General features: G+C 43.7%; 1 protein-coding gene across 1 annotated transcript in view; it reads right to left on the bottom strand.

The window, feature by feature from the left end:
- The window catches only part of MAGI2 (membrane associated guanylate kinase, WW and PDZ domain containing 2), a 265,689-nt gene that overhangs the window by 147,434 nt on the left and 96,940 nt on the right, over positions 1-21,315 (bottom strand). Inside the window, exon 6 of the mRNA XM_070946864.1 lies at positions 7,617-7,674. Within this exon, the coding sequence (XP_070802965.1) occupies positions 7,617-7,674 (58 nt within the window). The remainder of the gene's footprint in view (positions 1-7,616; positions 7,675-21,315) is intronic.

The following is a 21,315-nucleotide window of genomic DNA, read 5'->3' as shown; positions in this document are numbered from 1 at the left end:
TCTTCCTTGCTTCGGTGAGTTGCAACTATCTGCTCACAAAGTCCTTTGCTATATCATATCCGTTCTCCGAGGTGCACCACATGAATTATATGGGCTAATACTTATTGAAAGTAATATTTTGGACTGGTGATTTATTGGGTTGAGCCACATGCCTTGGATATATTCTGCTCGGATGATCAATGGTCAATAAGAGAGGCATGGAGTGTGGAGACAATGACCTCTAAGGTGGATTAGTTTAGGAGAAGGAAGGAAGGAAGGAAGGAAGGAAGGAAGGAAGGAAGGAAGGAAGGAAGGAGGCAAAGATGGAAGGAAAGAAGAAGGCAAAGAAGGAAGGAAGAAGACAAAGAAGGAAGAAAAGAAGGAAGAAGGAAGGAAGGAGGCAAAGATGGAAGGAAAGAAGGAAAGAGGCAAAGAAGGAAGGAAGAAGACAAAGAAGGAAGAAAAGAAGGAAGAAGGAAGGAGGCAAAGATGGAAGGAAAGAAGGAAGAAGGAAGAAGGAAGGAAGGAGGCAAAGAAGGAAGGAAAGAAGGAGGGAAGGAATGAAGAATGGATGGAAGGAAGGAAAGAAGGAGGCAAAGAAGTAAGGAAGGAGACAAAGATGGAAAGAAAGAAGGAAGAAGGAAGGAAGGAAGGAAGCAAAGAAGGAAGAAAGAAGACAGAATTAAGAAAAGAAGGAAGAAGGAAGGAAGGAGACAAAGATGGAAGGAAAGAAGGAAGAAGGAAGGAAGGAAGCAAAGAAGGAAGGAAGAATGGATGGAAGGAAGGAAGGAAGCAGGCAAAGAAGGAAGGAAGAAGACAAAGAAGGAAGAAAAGAAGGAAAGAAGGAGACAAAGATGGAAGGAAAGAAGGAAGACGGAAGGAAGGAGGCAAAGAAGGATGGAAGAATGAATGGAAGGAAGGAAGGAGGCAAAGAAGGAAGGAAGAAGACAAAGAAGGAAGAAAAGAAGGAAGAAGGAAGGAAGGAGATAAAGAAGGAAGGAAGGAGGCAAAGAAGAAAGGAAGGAAGAAAGGAAGGAAGGAAGGAAGGAAGGAAGGAAGGAAGAAAGGAAGGAAGGAAAGAAGGAAGGAACCAAATTCCAAATTAAATTTAGACAACCAAGAAAAAATAGTTAGGAAGAAATTGTAGTCACCAGTCATCTCCCTCCATTCTCCTGTGGTTGCAATTTTTCTAGCTATCAGGGTATCCTGAAGGATCCACAGTTAAACCTTTGAGGCTATGAAGTTTGAAAAGAAGAAATAATTGGTGGGAAGTTTAAACATCACTTTTTCCCCCCTTCCACATTTCAGCCCCAGGTTCTCCTCTCCTCTCCTCTCTCCTCTCCTCTCCTCTCCTCTCCTCTCCTCTCCTCTCCTCTCCTCTCCTCTCCTCTCCTCTCCTCTCCTCTCCTCTCCTCTCCTCTCCTCTCCTCTCCTCCTCTCCTCTCCTCTCCTCTCCTCTCCTCTCCTCTCCTCTCTCATTTCTTTTTGTTTTTAAAATCAGTTCAGGAACTTTTTGCACACGGTTAGCCCTACTGTGAGAAAGAATGCAATGGTGCATAAATTCCTGGGACACAATAAAAAACAAGAGAATGCCTGGAAAACTGTTTTTACACACGCCCTCACACAGCCACGACAGCAATAAAGTGCCACACTTTCTCCAGGCGGCAATGTCGTTAATGAAGCAGAGGATATTCTAGTGGAAACACGAATATGTCTGTGAATCTATGCACACTCTTTCACTCCCACCAATGTGCCAGCAATAGTTTCGTCAGAAGACACTTGCTGCTTCATGCTGGCTTTCCACTGTTTTCCATAATTCTGACAGGATAGCAGCCTCTCTAAGAGACTCTGGAGGCTGGGGACAGCAAAAAACGTCACTTCCTGTCTAACCGGGAGTTGGGAAATGGGCCGTTTCAGGAGTCCAGAGAGCCTCCAAAGGGGTCGGGAAGGCTGTTTTCACCCTCCCCAGATGCATAGAAAGGATCTGGAGCCAGGAGAGAAAGAAAAACGGGCCTTCCCCACCCCCTCAGGCCCTCTGGAGGCAGGAAACAGCCTGTTTCCCTACTTCTGTTGGGCCCAGAAGGCCCGAAAATCAGCTGGTCGGCATGCACATGCGTGCCAGAGCTGAGCTGGTGTGCCCACTGATATGGCTATGCATGCCACCTGTGGCACACATGCCATAGGTTCACCATCATGGGCATAGGGTCTCCTGCTTGAGCAGGGGGTTGGACTAAAAGACCTCCAAGGTCTTTTCCAAGTCTGTTATTCTAATTTTTTTGGAACAGTGGCCGGTTCGTTATACATATTTCAGGTTGGAGTTGTCTGGGCTCAGGGTGAAACAAGTAGAGATCATGGTGTGTTTTTTGGAGACATTTCATCTCCGATTCGAGCACGGCTTCCTCAGTACAAGGGTTTGAAAGTGAGTTTTGCCTTGCGGGATTCATATAGTCCATGTGATATTGGAATTTGGGGTGTGGCGGTGGCGATGGGTGAGTTGGTGAGAGAGGAGGTGTCTTCTCGGGTTGTGAAGCCAAGAAGCACTGATTGATTAAAATTTGGGAATGTTATCCTATACAGGGGTGGGTTGCTACTGGTTCGCACCAGATCGGGCGAACCAGTAGTGGCGGTGGCAGGAGGTTCCGCTCACCTGCTCGGACACTTCTACGCATGCGTGCGAGTGGGTGCATGCCCACGAGCGAACCGATAGCGATGGGTTTTTTGAAATCCATCCCGATTCTATAGAAAACTAGCTTTGATTGATTCAATGATTGATTCTTTCATTGATGAATGGTAGCTGCATCTATATTCTATTCTGTTCCGTTCCGTTCCGTTCCGTTCCGTTCCGTTCCGTTCCGTTCCACTCCACTCCACTCCACTCCATATTTTCTATTCTATTCTATTCTATTCTATTCTATTCTATTCTATTCTATTCTATTCTATTCTATTCTATTCTATTCTATTCTATTCTATTCTATTCTATTCTATTCCATTCCATTCCATTCCATTCCATTCCATTCCATATTTTCTGTTCTGTTCTGTTCTACTCCACTCCATTCCTTCCATTTCTCTCCCCCTTTCCTTTCCTTTCCTCCTTCCTTCCCTTTCCCATCTATTTACTTCCTTCCCTTCCAGGGGTGGGTTCTACTTACCTTTACTAATGGTTTGCAATGGGGCCGCGCGCAAGCACAGATGATGTTTTGATGACGTCATGATCAGTGGGCGGAGACTCCCATCGGCTTTACTACCAGTTCTATAGAACCAGTGCGAATGAGGGGGCAACCCACCACTGTTCCCTTCCCTTCCCTTTCCCTTCAAATTCCCCTTTCCTTTCCTTCTTTCCTTTCCTTTCCTTTCCTTTCCTTTCCTTTCCTTTCCTTTCCTTTCCTTTCTTTCTTTCTTTCCTTTCCTTTCCTTTCCTTTCCTTTCCTTTCCTTTCCTTTCCTTTCCTTTCCTTTCCTTTCCTTTCCTTTCCTTCCTTTCCTTTCCTTTCCTTTCCTCTCCACTCCACTCCACTCCATATTGTCTGCAAGGAAAATTGTCAACAGCAGAAAAATAAATCTATTTGGCATTCTAGAGGGGATTCATCTAACCTTTGATTTCATTGTCCCTTTTAAAACATAAAATCTTTGGATGACATGAGCTGCCCATTTTCCTTCCCAAACTATTTCGAGTCTAACACTGCATGATAAAAGCGATCATGCCATGCTTCTCTTGAAACTAACAATTACTTCCTAAATGTATATAGTGGGAATTTGTAAAATAGGTTTAATGCCACGAAAGAGGTTATCTTAACCCAGAGTTGCATTAGCAACTCTCACCCCTTGCTCCTTTTCACTTGTTTCCTTTTCGCAAATTTTACTTTTGCTCCACTTATCAGGAGAAGCTTTCTGATGGCTTAAATTGTGCTGCCAATGACACTTAAGTTACATTTTCGGACGGAGAAGAAAAGGCAAGCATTTTCAAGATTTACATTGACAGGGGAAAAAATGCGTTATTTTGCAAAGGAGCTTCAGAGATTGCAGGATTAGTTTAAAAGATCCCTATGACTAACTTAAAGGCACTTTTGATGACTGTGTTATATTGCCATGTAAGTCAGAGGCAATGGTGAAATCTGAACCGGTTTGCTACCAGTTCGCTGGCCGCGGATGTGCGCTGTGCACCAAGTGCATGCTGCGTGTGCGCATGTGCACCAAACATGCACTGTGTGAGCATGTGCAGTGCACACCGAACACATGCTTCACATTTACAAAGCTACCAGTTCGGTCGAACCGGTAGTTTAAAAAAGCTACAATCTGACAATCAGCTGTGCTGCACGGTTTAGCTTTGCTAGAAAGCAGGATTTCTTGTTTTCTAGCAAAGCTAAACCATGCGGCACAGCTGATCCCCCCCTTCGCTGTTCTACTTACCTTCCCAAGCCTCCTTTTAGTGCGTGCTGTGCAGACGCATGCAGAGTATGCGCCAAAAGGAGGCTTGGGAAGGTAAGTAGAACAGTGGGATGGGGGATCAGCTGTGCTGCGTGGTTTAGCTTTGCTAGAAAGCAGGATTTCCTGCTTTCTAGCAAAACTAAACCACCCGGCACAGCTGATCGTCGGATCATAGCATTTTTAACTACCGGTTCGACCAAACTGGTATTTTTTTAAGCTATCGGTTCAACTGAACCGGTAGCTACTGGTCCACCTGAACCGGTAGCATTAACTACCAGTTCGAATGAACCGGTAGGTTTGTTTTTTTTTTACTACCGGTTTGCCTGAACCGGTAGTTTTTATCACTACTGGTTCGCCCGAATTGGAGCAAACCGATAGCATTTCACCCCTGGTCAGGAGTCTCCAAATTTGATAACTTTAAGAGTTTTGGACTTCAACTCCCAGAATTCCACATGGCTGGCTGAGGAATTCTGGGACTTGAAGTCCACAAGTCTTAAAGTTGCCAAGTTTGGAGATCACTGGTGTTAGGATATGAATGCTTTCCTGCCTATGGTTTGGGGGAAAAACATGGGGTCAGATTTATTAGAAGATCCAACTTCTAGTAGCTTCTTACAACAGGTGCAAAATCTCCTCAAAGGTGCTCTTCCTTTTCAGTAAACAAGTTTCCATAAGATGGGGCTACAAGAGTTTTTTTTAAAAAAACTAACAAAATTACAAAGAAACACAAGAATGTGTGCAGAAATAAACAAGATGAAATGAGACCAAACACTTAGTAAAACAATACAGTCTTTTAAATTCACGTTAGAATGATAAATAGCCCATTTGCATAACACATATAATGAGATAATAATTTACCTTAAACCAAACTCAGCTCCTAAGGATCTCAAAAAGTCCTCCATGCTGGTTTCTTAGGAAAAATACACAAGTGGTCTAACATTGCCTTTTCTAGGATGGATATTTTGCCCCCTGAGAGGGATTGCTCCAATTTGATGCTGCAACACTTCTAGTCCTCATGCAGTAAAACAAGGGTCTCCAATGTGCCCAACTTTACTATTTACGACTTCCGGACTTCAACTCCCAGAATTTGTCTACGGAGATTCTCAGTCATCCAGCTCATGGTTGTCCCAAAGGTGCTTTTTTCAAAACAACAACTAGACTTTGTTTTCCCTTGAAGACGCTTCGCTTCTCATCTAAGAAGCTCCTTCAGTTCAGAACTGAAGACATTTCTTGGATGAGAAGCAAAACGTCTTCAAGGAAAAACGAAATCGCCTTTTGACAAAGCACCTCCCAAATTCCGGGAGTTGAAGTCCACAAGTCTTAATGTTGCCAAGATTGGAGACTTGGCAACCTGAGGACTTCAATTCCAATTCTGGGAACTGAAGTCCACAAGTTTTAGAGTGGTCATGGTTGGAGATCCTTGTACTAGAAGGCAACTGATGGTGATATTCCTTCATAAAAGGTCTACATGGCATGAGATTGGGGTATAGGCAAGACCACTTGACCTCCAGTGATATCTTCCCATCCCACATGATCTAATGGGGGGGGGGTATTCTTTGAGGACCTTCCTTAAAGAACACTAGTGAGGTGGCCCAGAAGACCTCTTCTGTGGAACCTCCTGTTCTCTGGAGAGATCTTCTTCCTGAGATATGTCTGGCCTTGCTTCAGAAAAGCAGATTTTTTTTTTTACCTCAGATTTTTGCGGACACATGACTGGAATTTCATTCACAGACATCTGCCTGGAGCCACAGCACAAGAGTTGGGTGACCATATCAAATAAATGATAAATAATATGAGATGGCAAGAGTACAAAAATAGGTAACTTTTTTCAACGGAAAACACTCTTGAAAAGAGCGTTACGAGTAACATCCTCTACATCAGGGGTGTCAAACTCAATTTCATTGAGGGCCGCATGAGGGCTATGGTTGACTTCAAGGGATATGGAGCAGGGGTGCTATTTAGCAGGTTCTAACAGGTTCTGGAGAACCGGTAGCGGAAATTTTGAGTAGTTCGGAGAACCAGCAAATACCACGTCTGGCTGGCCCCAGAGTGGGGTGGGAATGGAAATTTTCAACATCCTTCTCCAAGGAGTGAGGAGGGAATGGAGATTTTGCAGTATCCTTCCCCTGCCATGCCCACCAAGCCACGCCCACCAAGCCACACCACACCCACCAAGCCATGCCCACAGAACTGGTAGTAAAAAAATTTGAATTCCACCACTGGCGTGGAGGGAGGCATGGCTGACTGGGTGGGTGTGGCCAACTGGGTGGGTGTGGCCAGCTTGACGCCACTCCCCAAATTGCTTGGGTTTCCTTTTCACATTGGGTAGACTGGGCCGAAACCACGCTAGGCCAATCTTTCCTCTTCGCATTGGGTAGACCAGGAGAGCCCCGTAGGCCGGATCTAACCACATGGACCTTGCGCCTGACACCCCTGTTCTACATACAACCATTCGTTTAAGTGACCATTTGAAGTTACCAATGAAAAAAGTGACCTATAACTATTTTTAACACTTATGACCATTGCAGCACCCCATGGTCACATGATCAAAATTCAGATGCTTGGCAACTGATTCACATTTATGACAGTTGCGGTGTCCCCAGGGTCATGTGACCCCCTTTGGCGACCTTCTGACAAGCAAAGTCAATGGGGAAGCCAGATTCACTTAACAACCATGTTACTAACTTAATGCAGTGATTCACTTAACAACCATCCTCTTTTAACAACCCCATAATCCCTTGCGGGGTGGAGTCTGGGCAACTGAATGGAGCTGAGTGCTTACTGGCCGGATGCCTTTCCTGTCACCAATGCGGAGTTTTTTTTTTTCCAGCAGATACATTCTCAGTGTGCCCAGAGAGAGAAGTATCTGCCTCTACCTAGGATCGAACTCACAGCCTCCTGATTGTGAGGCGAGAGCTCCACCTCTAGGCCACCGCACCACTCAGTGATTCACTTAACAACTGTGGCAAGAAAAATGGGTCAAAACTCACTGAACAACCGTCTTGCTTAGCAACGGAAATTTGAGGCGCCATTGTGGTCGTAATTCAAGGATTATATTGTGTTACTTTTTTTCTTCAGTTGGGCCTTCTATTTTCTGTCCCATCTTAAGAAAACCCACCATGGACTGCTTTCTTTTTGACCTGAAGTGCCACATGGGACCTGAACCACAATTGATACAGGATTAACAGGCAATTAATAATGGTTTGAAAAACTTACTCCACATAATAAGTGCCATAGATGGGATCGTCAATTTTCTCCCAGCCGTAGGGTAATTCTGAACAGAAAAAGAAACAAAGAAAGAGGAAGGCTTGTTAAGACATAGAGCAAGGGATGTCATGATTTCTAAAAAAAATTTAAAAAAAGTCAACAGGAGAGCTCAGAACCAATGCCAAATTTTAGACATATACCACAGTGAAGTGTGCCAACCAGTGCCTGCAATGGCCTGCGCCGGATGAGGAGAACACATCTTTCTCTTTCCGTCCTGGCCATTTTTTACAGAGGCACGATTGAAAGCATCTTAACAAACTGCGTCCCTGTTTGGTTTGGCGGCCGCAGTGCCTCAGATAGAAAATCCCTACAGAGAGTGGTGAGGACAGTGGAGAAGATTATAGGAAGCTGGCTTCCCGTCATTCAGGATACTGCTTATAAGCACTATGAGCTTAGACCTCGAAGCATTGTTAGGGACCCCACACACCCACTTTACGGCCTGTTTCTGTTGCTCCCCTCTGGGGAGGAGGTTTCAAAGTAGCTATAGCAGGGCTACCAGATTCTGGAACAACTTTGTTCCTTAGGCCATCCATCTTGTAAACTCTCAGGATTCTTTTTTCTCGCCATGTGTATGTAAACATCCGAACTAGACTGTGCTGTTTCTCTGTGTCACATATATGTGTGTATGTGGACATATGTATACTTTTGTATTTACTTATTTACTTTGTCGTATTGATGTAATGTGTATTGGAGTTGGTGACTTTTTGAGAGCTGTATGCAATGAAAATTTATTTTAATGTATGCTGATTAGTGTACATTCAAAGTGACAATAAAGTTGTGCTGTTCTGTTCTGTTCTGTTCCGTTCTGTTCTGTTCCGTCCCATCCTATGCCATCTATTCTATTCTATTCTATTCTATTCTATTCTATTCTATTCTATTCTATTCTATTCTATTCTATTCTATTCTATTCTATTCTATTCTACCCTACCCTACCCTACCCTACCCTACCCTACCCTTCTACTCTACTCTACTCTACTCTACTCTACTCTACTCTACTCTACTCCACTCCACTCCACTCCACTCCACTCCACTCCACTCCACTCCACTCCTCTCCTCTCCTCTCCTCTCCTATTCCATCCCATCCCATCCCATCCCATCCCATCCCATCCCATCCCATCCCATTGAAAATGGCTTTGCCATGAAATGTGCAAGAAACTGACTGCAAAACTGCCAAAGAAAAGTAAATATTTTTGGTTGTCTCTGCCCCAGACCGAAGTGGTTCATTTGTGAGTCTTTTGCCCATGGAAATTAGGAAAGCCTTCGTCACTGTAGAAGGATAATAGCCCATTCGTACAACCCCTGTCTATTCAGAAATGAGGTTTCATAGATCTTAGACATACAGGTAGCCTCAACTTACAACAGTTGGTTTAGTGACCATTGCAAGAGCACTGAAAAAAAGCGACTTATGACCGTTTCTCACACTTACAACCATTGCACAGACCCATGATCAAAATTTAGACACTTTGCCTCACATTTATGACGGTTGCAGTGTCCCGGGGTTACGTGAACCTCTATTACGACATTCCGACAAGCCAAGTCAAAGGGGAAATCCAGATTCGCTTAACAACCAGGTTACTTACTTAACAACCGCAGTGATTTTGCTTAACAACGGTGTCAAGGAAAGTTGCAAAATGGGGGCAAAGCTCACTTCACAAATGTCTCGTTTAGCCACAGAAATTTTGGGCTCAACTGTGGTCGTAAGTGGAGGACCACCTGGGTACCCCAGAATAGCCAAAACTTGCAATAGACAACTAGAAAAAAAAAAAAAAGCATTGCGACCAGCTTTGTAAACACGATACGCGAGGAAGCAAAATATTGTTCTGGTTGCACCCTTCACAATTCAGTTTACCGATGACTGCTCAGAGCTCACTCTGATTCAACTAGAGTTAAGTCCAGGTTTCATATATTTGCTAATATGATGAGTACACCAGCATTCACGGGTCGGGGGTCATGGCTAGGAGTTCCTAGTGAGGCCTACCCCACTGAACACAGCACGCACATGAAAAAGGGGGACACATGTTGCCCAGTTGCCATGTTGGCTTTGGAGGAATGCCTCTACATGAGTAAGTCTCCGCTTCTTCGCTGGGTGTCTTATTCACAACAATTCTGAAATCAACAAGAAGATTTATTTATCTGTTTTGTTTAATTTATTTGCCTCCTATCTCATCAGGGGGTTACTCTTTCTTTCTTTCTTTCTTTCTTTCTTTCTTTCTTTCTTTCTTTCTTTCTTTCTTTCTTTCTTTCTTCCTTCCTTCCTTCCTTCCTTCCTTCCTTCCTTCCTTCTTTCTCTCTCTCTCTCTCTCTCTCTCTCTCTCTCCATCCCTTTCTCCTCTTCCTCCTCCCTCCCTCTCCCTCCTTCTCCCTCCCTTTCTCCTCGCCCCTCCTTTCCTTTCCTTCCCTTCCCTCCCCTCCCCTTCCCACAATTTCCTTTCCTTTCCTTTCCTTTCCTTTCCTTTCCTTTCCTTTCCTTTCCTTTCCTTTCCTTTCCTTTCCTTTCCTTTCCTTTCCTTTCCTTTCCTTTCCTTTCCTTTCCTTCCCTTCCCTTCCCTTCCCTCCCCTCCCCTTCCCACAATTTCCTTTCCTTTCCTTTCCTTTCCTTTCCTTTCCTTTCCTTTCCTTTCCTTTCCTTTCCTTTCCTTTCCTTTCCTTTCCTTTCCTCCCCTCCCCTCCCCTCCCCTCCCCTCCCCTCCTCTCCCCTCTCTTTAGTGACTCCAAGTGGAGCATCTTCAACAGATACTGCTTTATTTCACAGTATTATGTTTACTTTCCCACTGCAAGGCAAATACAGCTCAGGCATCAGGGATATATCAAAATACCGATTTATTATTTCAGCTTTCATGCAATAGTTGTACCTGAGTTTTACTGGGCTCCACATCTAAACATTGCATTCCATTTAGATTTGATTAAAGGAATATTATCACTGGTTTCACATTATTTTTTTCCCCCAAACTGTATTCCAACCTTGGTTAAATAAAATCCAAAAGCATTTACCCAGCTGGAAATGTTTTCTTAAATTCTTTGCTGCAGCTCCTTCATAAAATATTGAATCGAGTACTTGCATCTTGCACGATTCAAAATAAGACCTTACAGTTTCCTGCCGAAACTGAAAATTACCAGAATGTTGGTCTGGATAAAGAGTTAATTAAATAGAAATCCATTTTACACAACAGGTCTTCTCCCTTCATTGGCATTCCTGCCAAATGAATTTACAGATTATAGTAGGCAGGGGCAGAGAGCAAAAACTGCAAGGGGTAACTATTTATTTATTTATTTATTACATGTATTTATATGCCGCCATTCTCCTGAAGGACTCAGGGTGGCGAACACAAGTTAAGAAACAAGTACAATAAAATCCCATTTTAAACCAAATAATTAATTAATAGTAAATAATAAAACCCGGAATCAGAGTCAGCCTATTTGTTTGAACAGCCAAGTCTTCAGGTCTAGGAGGGACAATACAAAAGATAAAGGTAAAGGTTCCCCTCGCATATATGTGCTAGTCGTTCCCGACTCTAGGGGGGCGGTGCTCATCTCCGTTTCAAAGCCAAAGAGCCAGTGCTGTCCGAAGACATCTCCGTGGTCATGTGGCCGGCATGACTCAATGCCAAAGACGCACGGAACGCTGTTACCTTCCCACCAAAGGTGGTCCCTATTTTTCTACTTGCATTTTTTACCTGCTTTCGAACTGCTAGGTTGGCAGAAGCTGGGACAAGTCACGGGAGCTCACCCCGTTACGCGGCACTAAGGATTCGAACCGCCGAACTGCCGACCTTTCGATCGACAAGCTCAGCGTCTTAGAGCCACTGAGCCACCACGTCCCTCTAGGGGGTGACACTATAGCAGTGTTCCAATATTTGAGCGGCTGCCACGAAGAAGAGGGGGTCAACCTCTTCTCCAAAGCACCTGAAGGCAGGACAAGAAGCAACAGATGGAAACTAACCAAGGAGAAAATCCATCTAGAAATAAGGAGAAATTTTCTGACAGAACAATTAATCAGTGGAATGACTTGCCTCCAGAAGTTGTGGGTGCTCCTTCACTGGAGGCTTTTAAGAAGAGACTGAACAACTATTTGTCTGAAATGGTATAGGTTTCCTGCTTGGGGGCTGGACTAGAAGACCTCCAAGGTCCCTTCCAGCTCTATTCTATTCTTCTACTCTAACCTAAGGGACTGGTTTGGACAAAACTCAGCAGCACTTTTTCATACGGCTGTTGACAAAAATAGGATTGCCAACATATCCGATTACGGATATGGCACAACAACAACAAGAAGAATTAAGCCTGCCCTGTGTATGATTCCCAATGGCTTTTAGGTCTCCATAAACGTTTCTTCCCTTTTAATAAAGCCAACTTTCATTCATGAATCGCTTGCCCATGGAAACCTTTTTCCCTCTACGGATTTCTTTCCTTTTGTGATTGCCGTGAAATCGGACTTCTCCAGGGCTTTGTTTCAGCTGCACATTATGCAAATGGTTGCCGACTTACGACAACCGTTCCTTTCTTAGCTTCGGCCTCCTGCGGCTGCCTTTATGAAGACACTTTCCTGAGTCATTTGAAGTTCAGAACTTCAGTTCGATGACTTCCCGGCATTCGTACGACAAAGAAGCGGGCCCTCTGTTGGGTAGATTTCGTTCCTCTGATTGGAATGGTTAATCCCATCCTCTGCCCAACTCAACTCCCTCTTGATGGCTTTTCTTTTCCACAGTGTCATCAGGAAAGGAAGCAGGGGTGGGTTTCAACTGGTGTTACCACCATTTCTCTTTGCGCGCGATTGCGTGAACTTGTGCTCCATGCAAGCACATTATTCATTTATTATTAAAATTTATATGCCGCCCTTCTCCTGAAGGACTCGGGGCAGCTCACACAAATAAAACAACAACAATAACACCTAAAACCAATATAAAAATTAAAATCCCCAAAATTAAAACCTCGTAGTTGATCAGGGAGTTTGCTGGAACAGCCATGTCTTCAGGCCAGCGCAGAAAGTGTGGAGATCAGGAGCCGTCCGGAGCTCAGTGGGTAACCCATTCCAGAGGGTCAGTGCGGCCACAGAGAACGCCCTCATCCTGGGGGTCGCCAGCCGACATTGTCTGGCCGACAGCACCCGGAGGAGGGCAGCTCTATGTGAACGCACTGGGCGGTGGGAGGCTGGTAGGAGGTAGTCCTGCAAGTATCCCGGGCCCATGCATTAGATTTCTGCCCAGCTGAGGCGCTCAATCCACTCTGCCGCACCTATCAGCTGGGCTAAAAAACAACAAATAAAGGTAGGTATAATGCACGGGTGTGTAGGAGGGCCCAGCTCACAGTCATAGAGAACCGGTTCGCTCACATCACATCATCACCACTATTGGCTCACCCGAACCGGGCTGAACCAGGAGCAACCCACCACTGAAAGGAAGCCTTCGCAGCAAAAGATGCATCTGGTCTTCGTTTGAAAAGTGACTCATTGGGTTCCTATGGGTAACGATTCGAGAACGGTTTGCAAATTGGGGTTGAGTCGGAAGCACCACAATGTCCCTCCCCTGTGGTGTCACTCTAGAGGCCAGAAATGGGCCTGTTTCCGGCCTTCCCAAGCCTCAGCACACACCCTGCACTTGCCTGCATCCAAAACGGGCCACGTGGGGACTCCTGGGAGTGGCGGGATGGGCGGGACCAGCCAGGAGTGGGATTTGGGGGTTCTCCAAACTGCACGGAATTTTAGCTAGGGGTTCTCCCGAACCCCTGCGAACCCCCAGCAGCCCCTCCCCTGTGTCAAATGTTGTACAGAATTCAGTGACGTCCACTAAAAACGATCTATAAAATCGAAACCCCTCCATCACCATAAAGGGGCATTCTTTCCCTCGATATAATTTGACTTTCGACAAGGATTTCTTGGGCTAAAGCGTGGCCCTATAAACAGAAGCTAATTTAGAGATTACCTCAGAAAGTTTTTTCCCCCCAAGTGTCTGCCTGAAGCTCCTCTTCAGACCCAGGCCAATTTGTCATGGAGCTATCATAAATAGGAAAGAAAGAACTGAGGAGTGAGGTGAATACCCTAAAGTGTTTCCATTTAAAGTCGCCAAGCTTCACGACGTCTTGGCTGAACTAAGAGTTTAACACCCTCCTGCGCCTGTTACTTGCAAACGAAGATCGATAAAGGGAGGCCTACTTCCTTTTTCCAGATGAGCTTGTCTGCATTATTGATCCTTCTACTTGAAGGATCCCCGTTAAGCTTCCCAGGAACTACAAAGCAGACCGTTTCCAAAACGCCACAATAAAAGTAACCTCTTTTCAACTGTGAATCACATAGCATGGGGCGGCCGAACGGTTTGGCAAAGACTGTGTGCCTTACGCTCCGAAGATTTTCACGAGGCAGCAGAATGGAGGTCCAAAAGAAGACCCCAAAATAGACGGAAGAACGGAAATATGGACATAGCAGATTCTCACAGGTTCAGAGATAGGGCAACCTTTAGTTTTGGAACAAACTTTCTGCTCTTAGGGGATAGATAAAGCTTCAAGCAATAAACGACACCGAGAATCTGATTTTCTTTCAGCTTCCAAACTGAGAATAGAATAGAATAGAATAGAATAGAATAGAATAGAATAGAATAGAATAGAGCAGAGCAGAGCAGAGCAGAGCAGAACAGAACAGAACAGAACAGAACAGAACAGAACAGAACAGGGAATGGAATGAAAATAGAAAAAAATAAGGAATGGATTGGACTGGACTGGACTGGAACAGAACAGAACAGGGAATGGAATGGAATGAAGAATATAGAATAGAATAAGAGTAAGAGTAAGAGTAAGAGTAAAAGTAGAGTAGAGTAGAGTAGAGTAGAGTAGAGTAGAGTAGAGTAGAGTAGAGTAGAGTAGAGTAGAGTAGGGAATGGAATGGAATGGAATGGAACGGAACGGAACAAAACAGAACAGAACAGGGAATGGAATGGAATGGAATGGAGTGGAATGGAATGGAATGGAATGTAGAGTAGAGTAGAGTAGAGTAGAGTAGAGTAGAGTAGAGTAGAGTAGAGTAGAGTAGAGTAGAATAAGAGTAGAACAGAGCAGAATAGAGCAGAACAGAACAGAACAGAACAGGGGATGAATAGAGAATTCTTTATTGACCAAATGCGATTGGACACACAAGATATTTGTCTCCGCTGCATAAGCTCTCAGTGTCCAGACATACAACAACAAAGTGATAAGTCATCGTTCATAAACTTGTCAAAATTTCCAGCTTTCAATTCCCAAACATTAGGGGTGCTGAAACATTGTGACCTGCCTCGGGGAACTGTAAAGCATTTTAGTTACTTTAATATAATTTAGATGTGCTTGGTAAGTAACTTCCATAAATATAGTAACTTTTTCTGTTTGTTCCATTAAATCATAGTTATTTATGTTAGATCACAGTTAATTTAGCCCTAGTAAATGAAAAGCCTAAAGGGGGAAAGAAAAACTAAGAACTAAGAAACAACAAGGAAAGGAAAACAGTAGGAAGTCCCCGAGGAATCATGATATATAATGTAAGAGATAAATGAATCCAGACATCCGAAATAAATCACCTCACGTGCATCTTGTTTCTCATTTTCAAAATGGGAAGACGCCCTCTGAAAGCTTGTAAAGAAGGAATTTTTCTTCCCTTTCCTGTCTCCAGCAGTAGCAGTTATTATAATGCATTTGATTTTTTTTTATTATTATGACATTGTGCCCAATTCAACAAACCTTAAACAGGTAATCCTCCACTTATGACTCTTCATTTAGTGACCGTTCAAAGTTACCACGGCCCTGAAAAAAGTGACTTATGGCCACACTTACAACTTTTGTGGCACCCCCACAATCATACAATAAAATTTCAGATGCTTGGCAACTGGTTCTTATTTATGACCGTTGCTGTGTCACAATAGTCACACAATTCCCTTTTGCATCCTTCTGATCTGCAAAATCAAGGGGGAAGCCAGACTCGCTTAACAACGGTGCTGTTCGCTTATCAACTGAAGTGATTCGCTTAACCGCTGCAGCAAGAAAAGTTGTAAAATGGGGTGAAATTCACTTAATAAGTTTCTCACTCAACAACCAAAACTTTTGGCTCAATTGTGGCTGTAAGTCACTTATTTTCCCTCCCGGTTCGCAAATGTCAGTCCACGCATGCGCCCGGCCTTTTGTGCATGCGCCCGGCCTTCTGTGCATGCGCCTGGCCTTCTGCACATGTGTCCGGCCTTCCGTGCATGTGCCTGGCCTCAAAAACATCCATAAATGGGATGGCAAAGAGCCGAGGCGGGTGGGTGGGCCCACACCCATGATTTCCACTACCGGTTTGGGCAAACCGGTCTGAACCGGCTGAATACCACCTCTGTCGTAAATTGAAGTTACCTAGTTACTCTTTTTAAATATAAATGGATTCGGAGAATTTGTCCTAAAGTCGAGACTTTGCAGAGCAAGTAATAAATATGTAAATCAATACATTTGATAGATCCCTTTGGTATAGCAGACCAATCCTTTCTCAACACGGATGGTCTCTGGTTGAATTTCAAATAAATCTGAGTGTATCATTCCGGATTACAAGTCGTAGGAGTTAGAATGCATCGCACCCAAAATGCAACAGATTAAGGGCAGCTGTTTAGCGACTCTCTACTTAAAAGTAAAGGTAAAGGTTCCCCTCGCACATATGTGCTAATCGTTCCCGACTCTAGGGGGTGTTGCTCATCTCCGTTTCAAAGCCAAAGAGCCAGCGCTGTATGAAGACGTCTCCGTGGTCATGTGGCCGGCATGACTCAATGCCAAAGGCGCATGGAACGCTGTTACCTTTCCACCAAAGGGGGTCCCTATTTTTCTACTTTCATTTTTTACGTGCTTTCAAACTGCTAGGTTGGCAGAAGGTGGGACAAGTCACGGGAGCTCACCCCATTACACGGCACTAGGGATTCAAACCGCTGAACTGTCGACCTTTCGATTGACAAGCTCAGTGTCCTAGCCACTGAGCCACTGCATCCCTTTTCTTCAAGGAATAGTTTCCTTGCAAAAGATTTGCAAAATTTTATCCAAAGCCAAAAAAAAAAAAAAAGGAGGGGGGGAAGAATTAAGATAAAACTCGGATGAGACTCCTGCTTTTTTTTGCTTCTGCTTCAACAGAAGAGCACCTGTGACGTTATCCAAAATCACCGTGCTAAGAAACCCTTCTTTCATCAGTTAGCATGGTGATTTTGGATAACATTTATTTTTACGGCTTTTCTTCTTTTTATGGTGGTGAGAGAGTGTTAATGGATAATACCATGCCACTAAGTGCTTCGCTCGAACATCAGATGCATGCAAATGGGTTTATGTAAGAGGGTTGTTTTGTTGTTGTTCAAAGCGGAACAACAATGGAGGAACATTGGCAGCCCACAATAGGGTTTGGGCGGCTGGTTGGAGGAAAGTGAAAACGTCCATTCAAAGCCCTTAATTTCCGTAGCGCAAATACACACATTTCCTGATTTCCTCCAGCAGAAAGTTTTGTAGGCCACCTCAACGCTACTTCTCTGCAGCCTTTTCGTAAGGACGGTAGAGAGGGAGAGAGAAAAAAAAAACCTTGAATTTATTCATCAGCTTTTCGTAGAACTGTTCCAACTAGCCAGGGAGAAACTGGCAAAGATTCAGAATAACAAAATAACAGAGTTGGAAGGGACCTTGGAGGTCTTCTAGTCCAACCCCCTTCTTAGGCAGGAAACCCTACACCACTTCAGACAAATGGTTATCCAACATCTTCTTAAAAACTTCCAGTGTTGGAGCATTTACAACTTCTGGAGGCAAGTCGTTCCACTGATTCATTGTTCTCACTGTTAGGAAATTCCTCCTTAGTTCTAGATTGCTTCTCTCCATAATTAATTTCCATCCATTGCTTCTTGTCCTGCATTCAGGTGCTTTGGAAAAATAAGCTGTCAAAGTAATTCATACTAGGAAAAGAGTCATGTAGTTGGAAGGGAGCAATAGCAATAGCACTTAGATTTATATACTGCTTATATATCGAGGGAGAGAGCAAGGAAGAGGGAGAGAAAGGAAGGAAAATATTGCAATAGCAATACCACTTATATAACGCTTCACAGTGCTTTGCAGCCCTCTCTAAGCAATTTACAGAGCCAGCATATTGCCCCCAACAATCTGGGTCCTCATTTTATTTATTTATTTATTTATTTATTTGTTTGTTTGTTTGTTTGTTTGTTTGTTTATTTATTTTTTAAATTTTTATACCGCCCTTCTCCCGAGGGACTCAGGGCAGTGCACAGCCACAATAAAACAACATATCTCCATAAAATTTAAAAACAGTTTAAAACATATTAAACAATTTGGCCCTTATATTAAAAAACTAAAAACTAAAACACCCATTAAAATTCGTTATTTTAAGCTAGTCCAGCCTGTTGAAACAGTAAGGTCTTAAGGGCATGGCGAAAGATTTTACCCACTTTGGAAGATTGGAAGGCTGAGTCAACCTGAGATAGATGATAGATGATAGATGATAGATAGATAGATAGATGATAGATAGATGATAGATAGATAGATAGATAGATAGATAGATAGATAGATAGATAGATGATAGATAGATAGATAGCAATAGCAATAGCACTTAAATTTATATACCGCTTTACAGCCTCTCTAAGTGGTTTACAGAATCAGCCTCTTGCCCCCAACAATTTGGGTCCCCATTTTACCCACCTCGGAAGGATGGAAGGCTGAGTCCACCTTGAGCCTGGCGAGATTCGAACTGCCAAATTGCAGTCAGCCGGCAGTCAGCAGAAGTAGCCTGCAGTACTGCACCCTAACCACTGCACCACCGAGGCCATGTAAATGCCATCTAAACTAACTTTCTCAGCTATCCGGGAAAACCAATTAAGTCCCCTGTGAGATTTGGCTCTTCTTAAACACTTCCAGAATCAAAGAACCCACAAAATCCACAGGGAGAGGTTTTGCTGTTTCCATATATTTAAATTGGTAGTACAGGGGTTTAAGGCACCCTGTTATTAAGCTTATTAAGACCAGCTGCCTGCAATTATTGCAGGGTTCGAATCTCGCCAAGGCTCAAGGTTGACTCAGCCTTCCATCCTTTCTAAGGTAGGTAAATTGAGGACCCAGTTTGTGGGGGCAATAAGCTGACTTTGTATAAATATACAAAAGGATGAAGGCTATTGCTGAGCACATTGTAAGCCGCCCTGAGTCTTCGGAGAAGGGCGGCATATAAATCAAATTAAAAAAAAAAATTAATTCTAGGTAGCTGTAATTTTTACCGGTAGCCCTTGACTTGCAACCATTTCTTTACTGACCGCAAATGGCACTGAGACAACCTTGAGCCTGGTGGGATTTGAACTTGCAGTAATTGCAAGCAGCAGATGTTAATAACAGTGCATTAGTCCACTGTGCTACCAAGGCTCTTCTTCTTAAAAGAGATGGAGCACCAACAACTTCTGGAGGCAAGCCATTCCACCGTATATTGCCACAAACTGTAAACAGGTATTAAAACCAAAAAGCGGATTCAGGTAGGAATCAGAAGCGAATTACACAAGCTGTGTGTTATTTGGAACTGTGTCTGTGATTTTTTGGCCTGGCTTGGGCTGCGTTATCAAGAGCCTCGACTTTATCGTTTTAATAAAATCCTGCATGATTGCACAGCTATTCACAAGGATTTCTCTGTATTTCTGGGCTTTGAGAAGCAATATTTTTCCCAGAGGGAGGCTGAAGGGAGAAGTCCTTGGTAGAAGGACTCGTCTCAGCAAGACAGAGTTCAACGTGGCTTATGGCAGCTTATTATTTTATGGTTCGTCACACACAGTCAGCCAGATGTTCAGACCGGCATTTGGTATTTTTTTATCCACCTATCGAGTTCTTCCGTCTGGGCCAGACAGATGTGGATGTTGGATGGTGTCAGAGAGCTCCCAAAGGTCCTTTTTTCAAGAAGCAGGTGGACTTTCTCGGTTTCCTTGGAAGACTTTTCGCTTCTCATCCAAGAAGCTGATGATTTATCCCTGATAGCTTTTAGGTACGCTGAGAGCTTCTGCACCGAAGACAAATTCCTTGTGTGTTCCTTCCAATCACACTTGGCCAATATTCTATTCTATTCTAAGATGAAGAAGCTTCTTGGATGAGAAGCGAAACATCCTCAAAGAAAAACCAAGAAAATCCACTGGCCTCTTGAAAAAGCAACTTTGGGAAAACCATGACCTGGAATGACTGAGAATCTCCATAGACTGTTTGAGATGGTTTAGGGTTTCCTGCCTAAGCAGGGGGTTGGACTAGAAGACCTCCAAGGTCCTTTCCAACTATTCTATTCTATTCTATTCTATTCTATTCTATTCTATTCTATTCTATTCTATTCTATTCTATTCTATTCTATTCTATTCTTATTCTCTTCCCTTCCCTTCCTTTCCAATTCTTATTCTTATTCTTATTCTTATTCTTATTCTTATTCTTATTCTTATTCTTATTCTTATTCTTAATTCTTAATTCTTAATTCTTAATTCTTATTCTTTATTCTTATTATTCCATTCTCCATTCTCCATTCTCCATTCTCCATTCCATTCCATTCCATTCCATTCCATTCCATTCCATTCCATTCCATGCTACATACTGCCCCCAACAATCTGGGTCCTCATTTTACCGACCTCGGAAGGACAGAAGGCTGAGCCAACCTTGAGCCCCATCATAAACTCCAGGCTGTGGGCAGAGTCATCCTTGCCGTACTGCATTCTAACCTCTGCGTCACCACAGCACTGGTAATAAAACGACGACTCGCAAAACAAGGACCGAGGAAGTTGTCAACTGATTTAGGTGGAAAACAACAGCCCCAAAACTCTTGATGTATAGGTCAGTGGGGGAAAAAAATGTACAGTGATTTTCCCTTGATAACTAAGTAAGGCTTGTTGGCTGCATTCCCGACAGTCAAACTCACTGAATGTAATGGGACTTGTTTCTAAGTCGGATGGCACGATGGATGAGAAGAAGATATTTTAGTTAATTTCTGAATGGCTGCGTGCATTGACAGCGGTCGATGGAATTTCACCAACCACTAGTAAGATTTGGCTTGAATGTTTTCCCGTCTTGCCAGATACGGCCTTATCTTGACATCTGCCAAGTCAGCAATGAAAGGAAGTAGAAGAGCATGATAAAATGCTTTGATTTGAGTCTGGACCAAGCATTAGCTTCAGCCAACAAGAAAACAATTCATTGTTTGATTTGTTTGTTTTCTTTAATCAAGGCTCGGTCGTGAAAGATTTACAAGCATCTGGTTATATGTCATCCCGTTTTGTCTTTGTAAAGAACTGTGGCCAACAGACTGATCCATTTTTCGTGACATGGCCAATGACAATCTTATTCTATTGTAGTCTGGTCTGCAATAAGATAAAGGTTCCCCTCGCACATACATGCTAGTCGTTCCCGACTCTAGGGGGCGGTGCTCATCTCCGTTTCAAAGCCGAAGAGCCAGCGCTGTCTGAAGACATCTCCATGGTCATGTGGCCGGCATGACTCAACGCCAAAGGCACACGGAACGCTGTTACCTTCCCACCAAAGGTGGTCCCTATTTTTCTACTTGCATTTTTTACCTGCTTTCGAACTGCTAAGTTGGCCAAAGCTGGGACAAGTAATGGGAGCTCACCCCCGTTACACGGCACTAGGGATTCGAACCCCTGAACTGCCGACCTTTCGATCGACA

The sequence above is a fragment of the Pituophis catenifer genome, unplaced genomic scaffold, assembly GCF_029215685.1.
Source record: "Pituophis catenifer annectens isolate HBS135680 unplaced genomic scaffold, rPitCat1.0.hap2 SCAF_7, whole genome shotgun sequence".
In the NCBI taxonomy this organism is placed as follows: domain Eukaryota; kingdom Metazoa; phylum Chordata; class Lepidosauria; order Squamata; family Colubridae; genus Pituophis; species Pituophis catenifer.
This window is presented reverse-complemented; position numbering and strand designations above follow the sequence as displayed.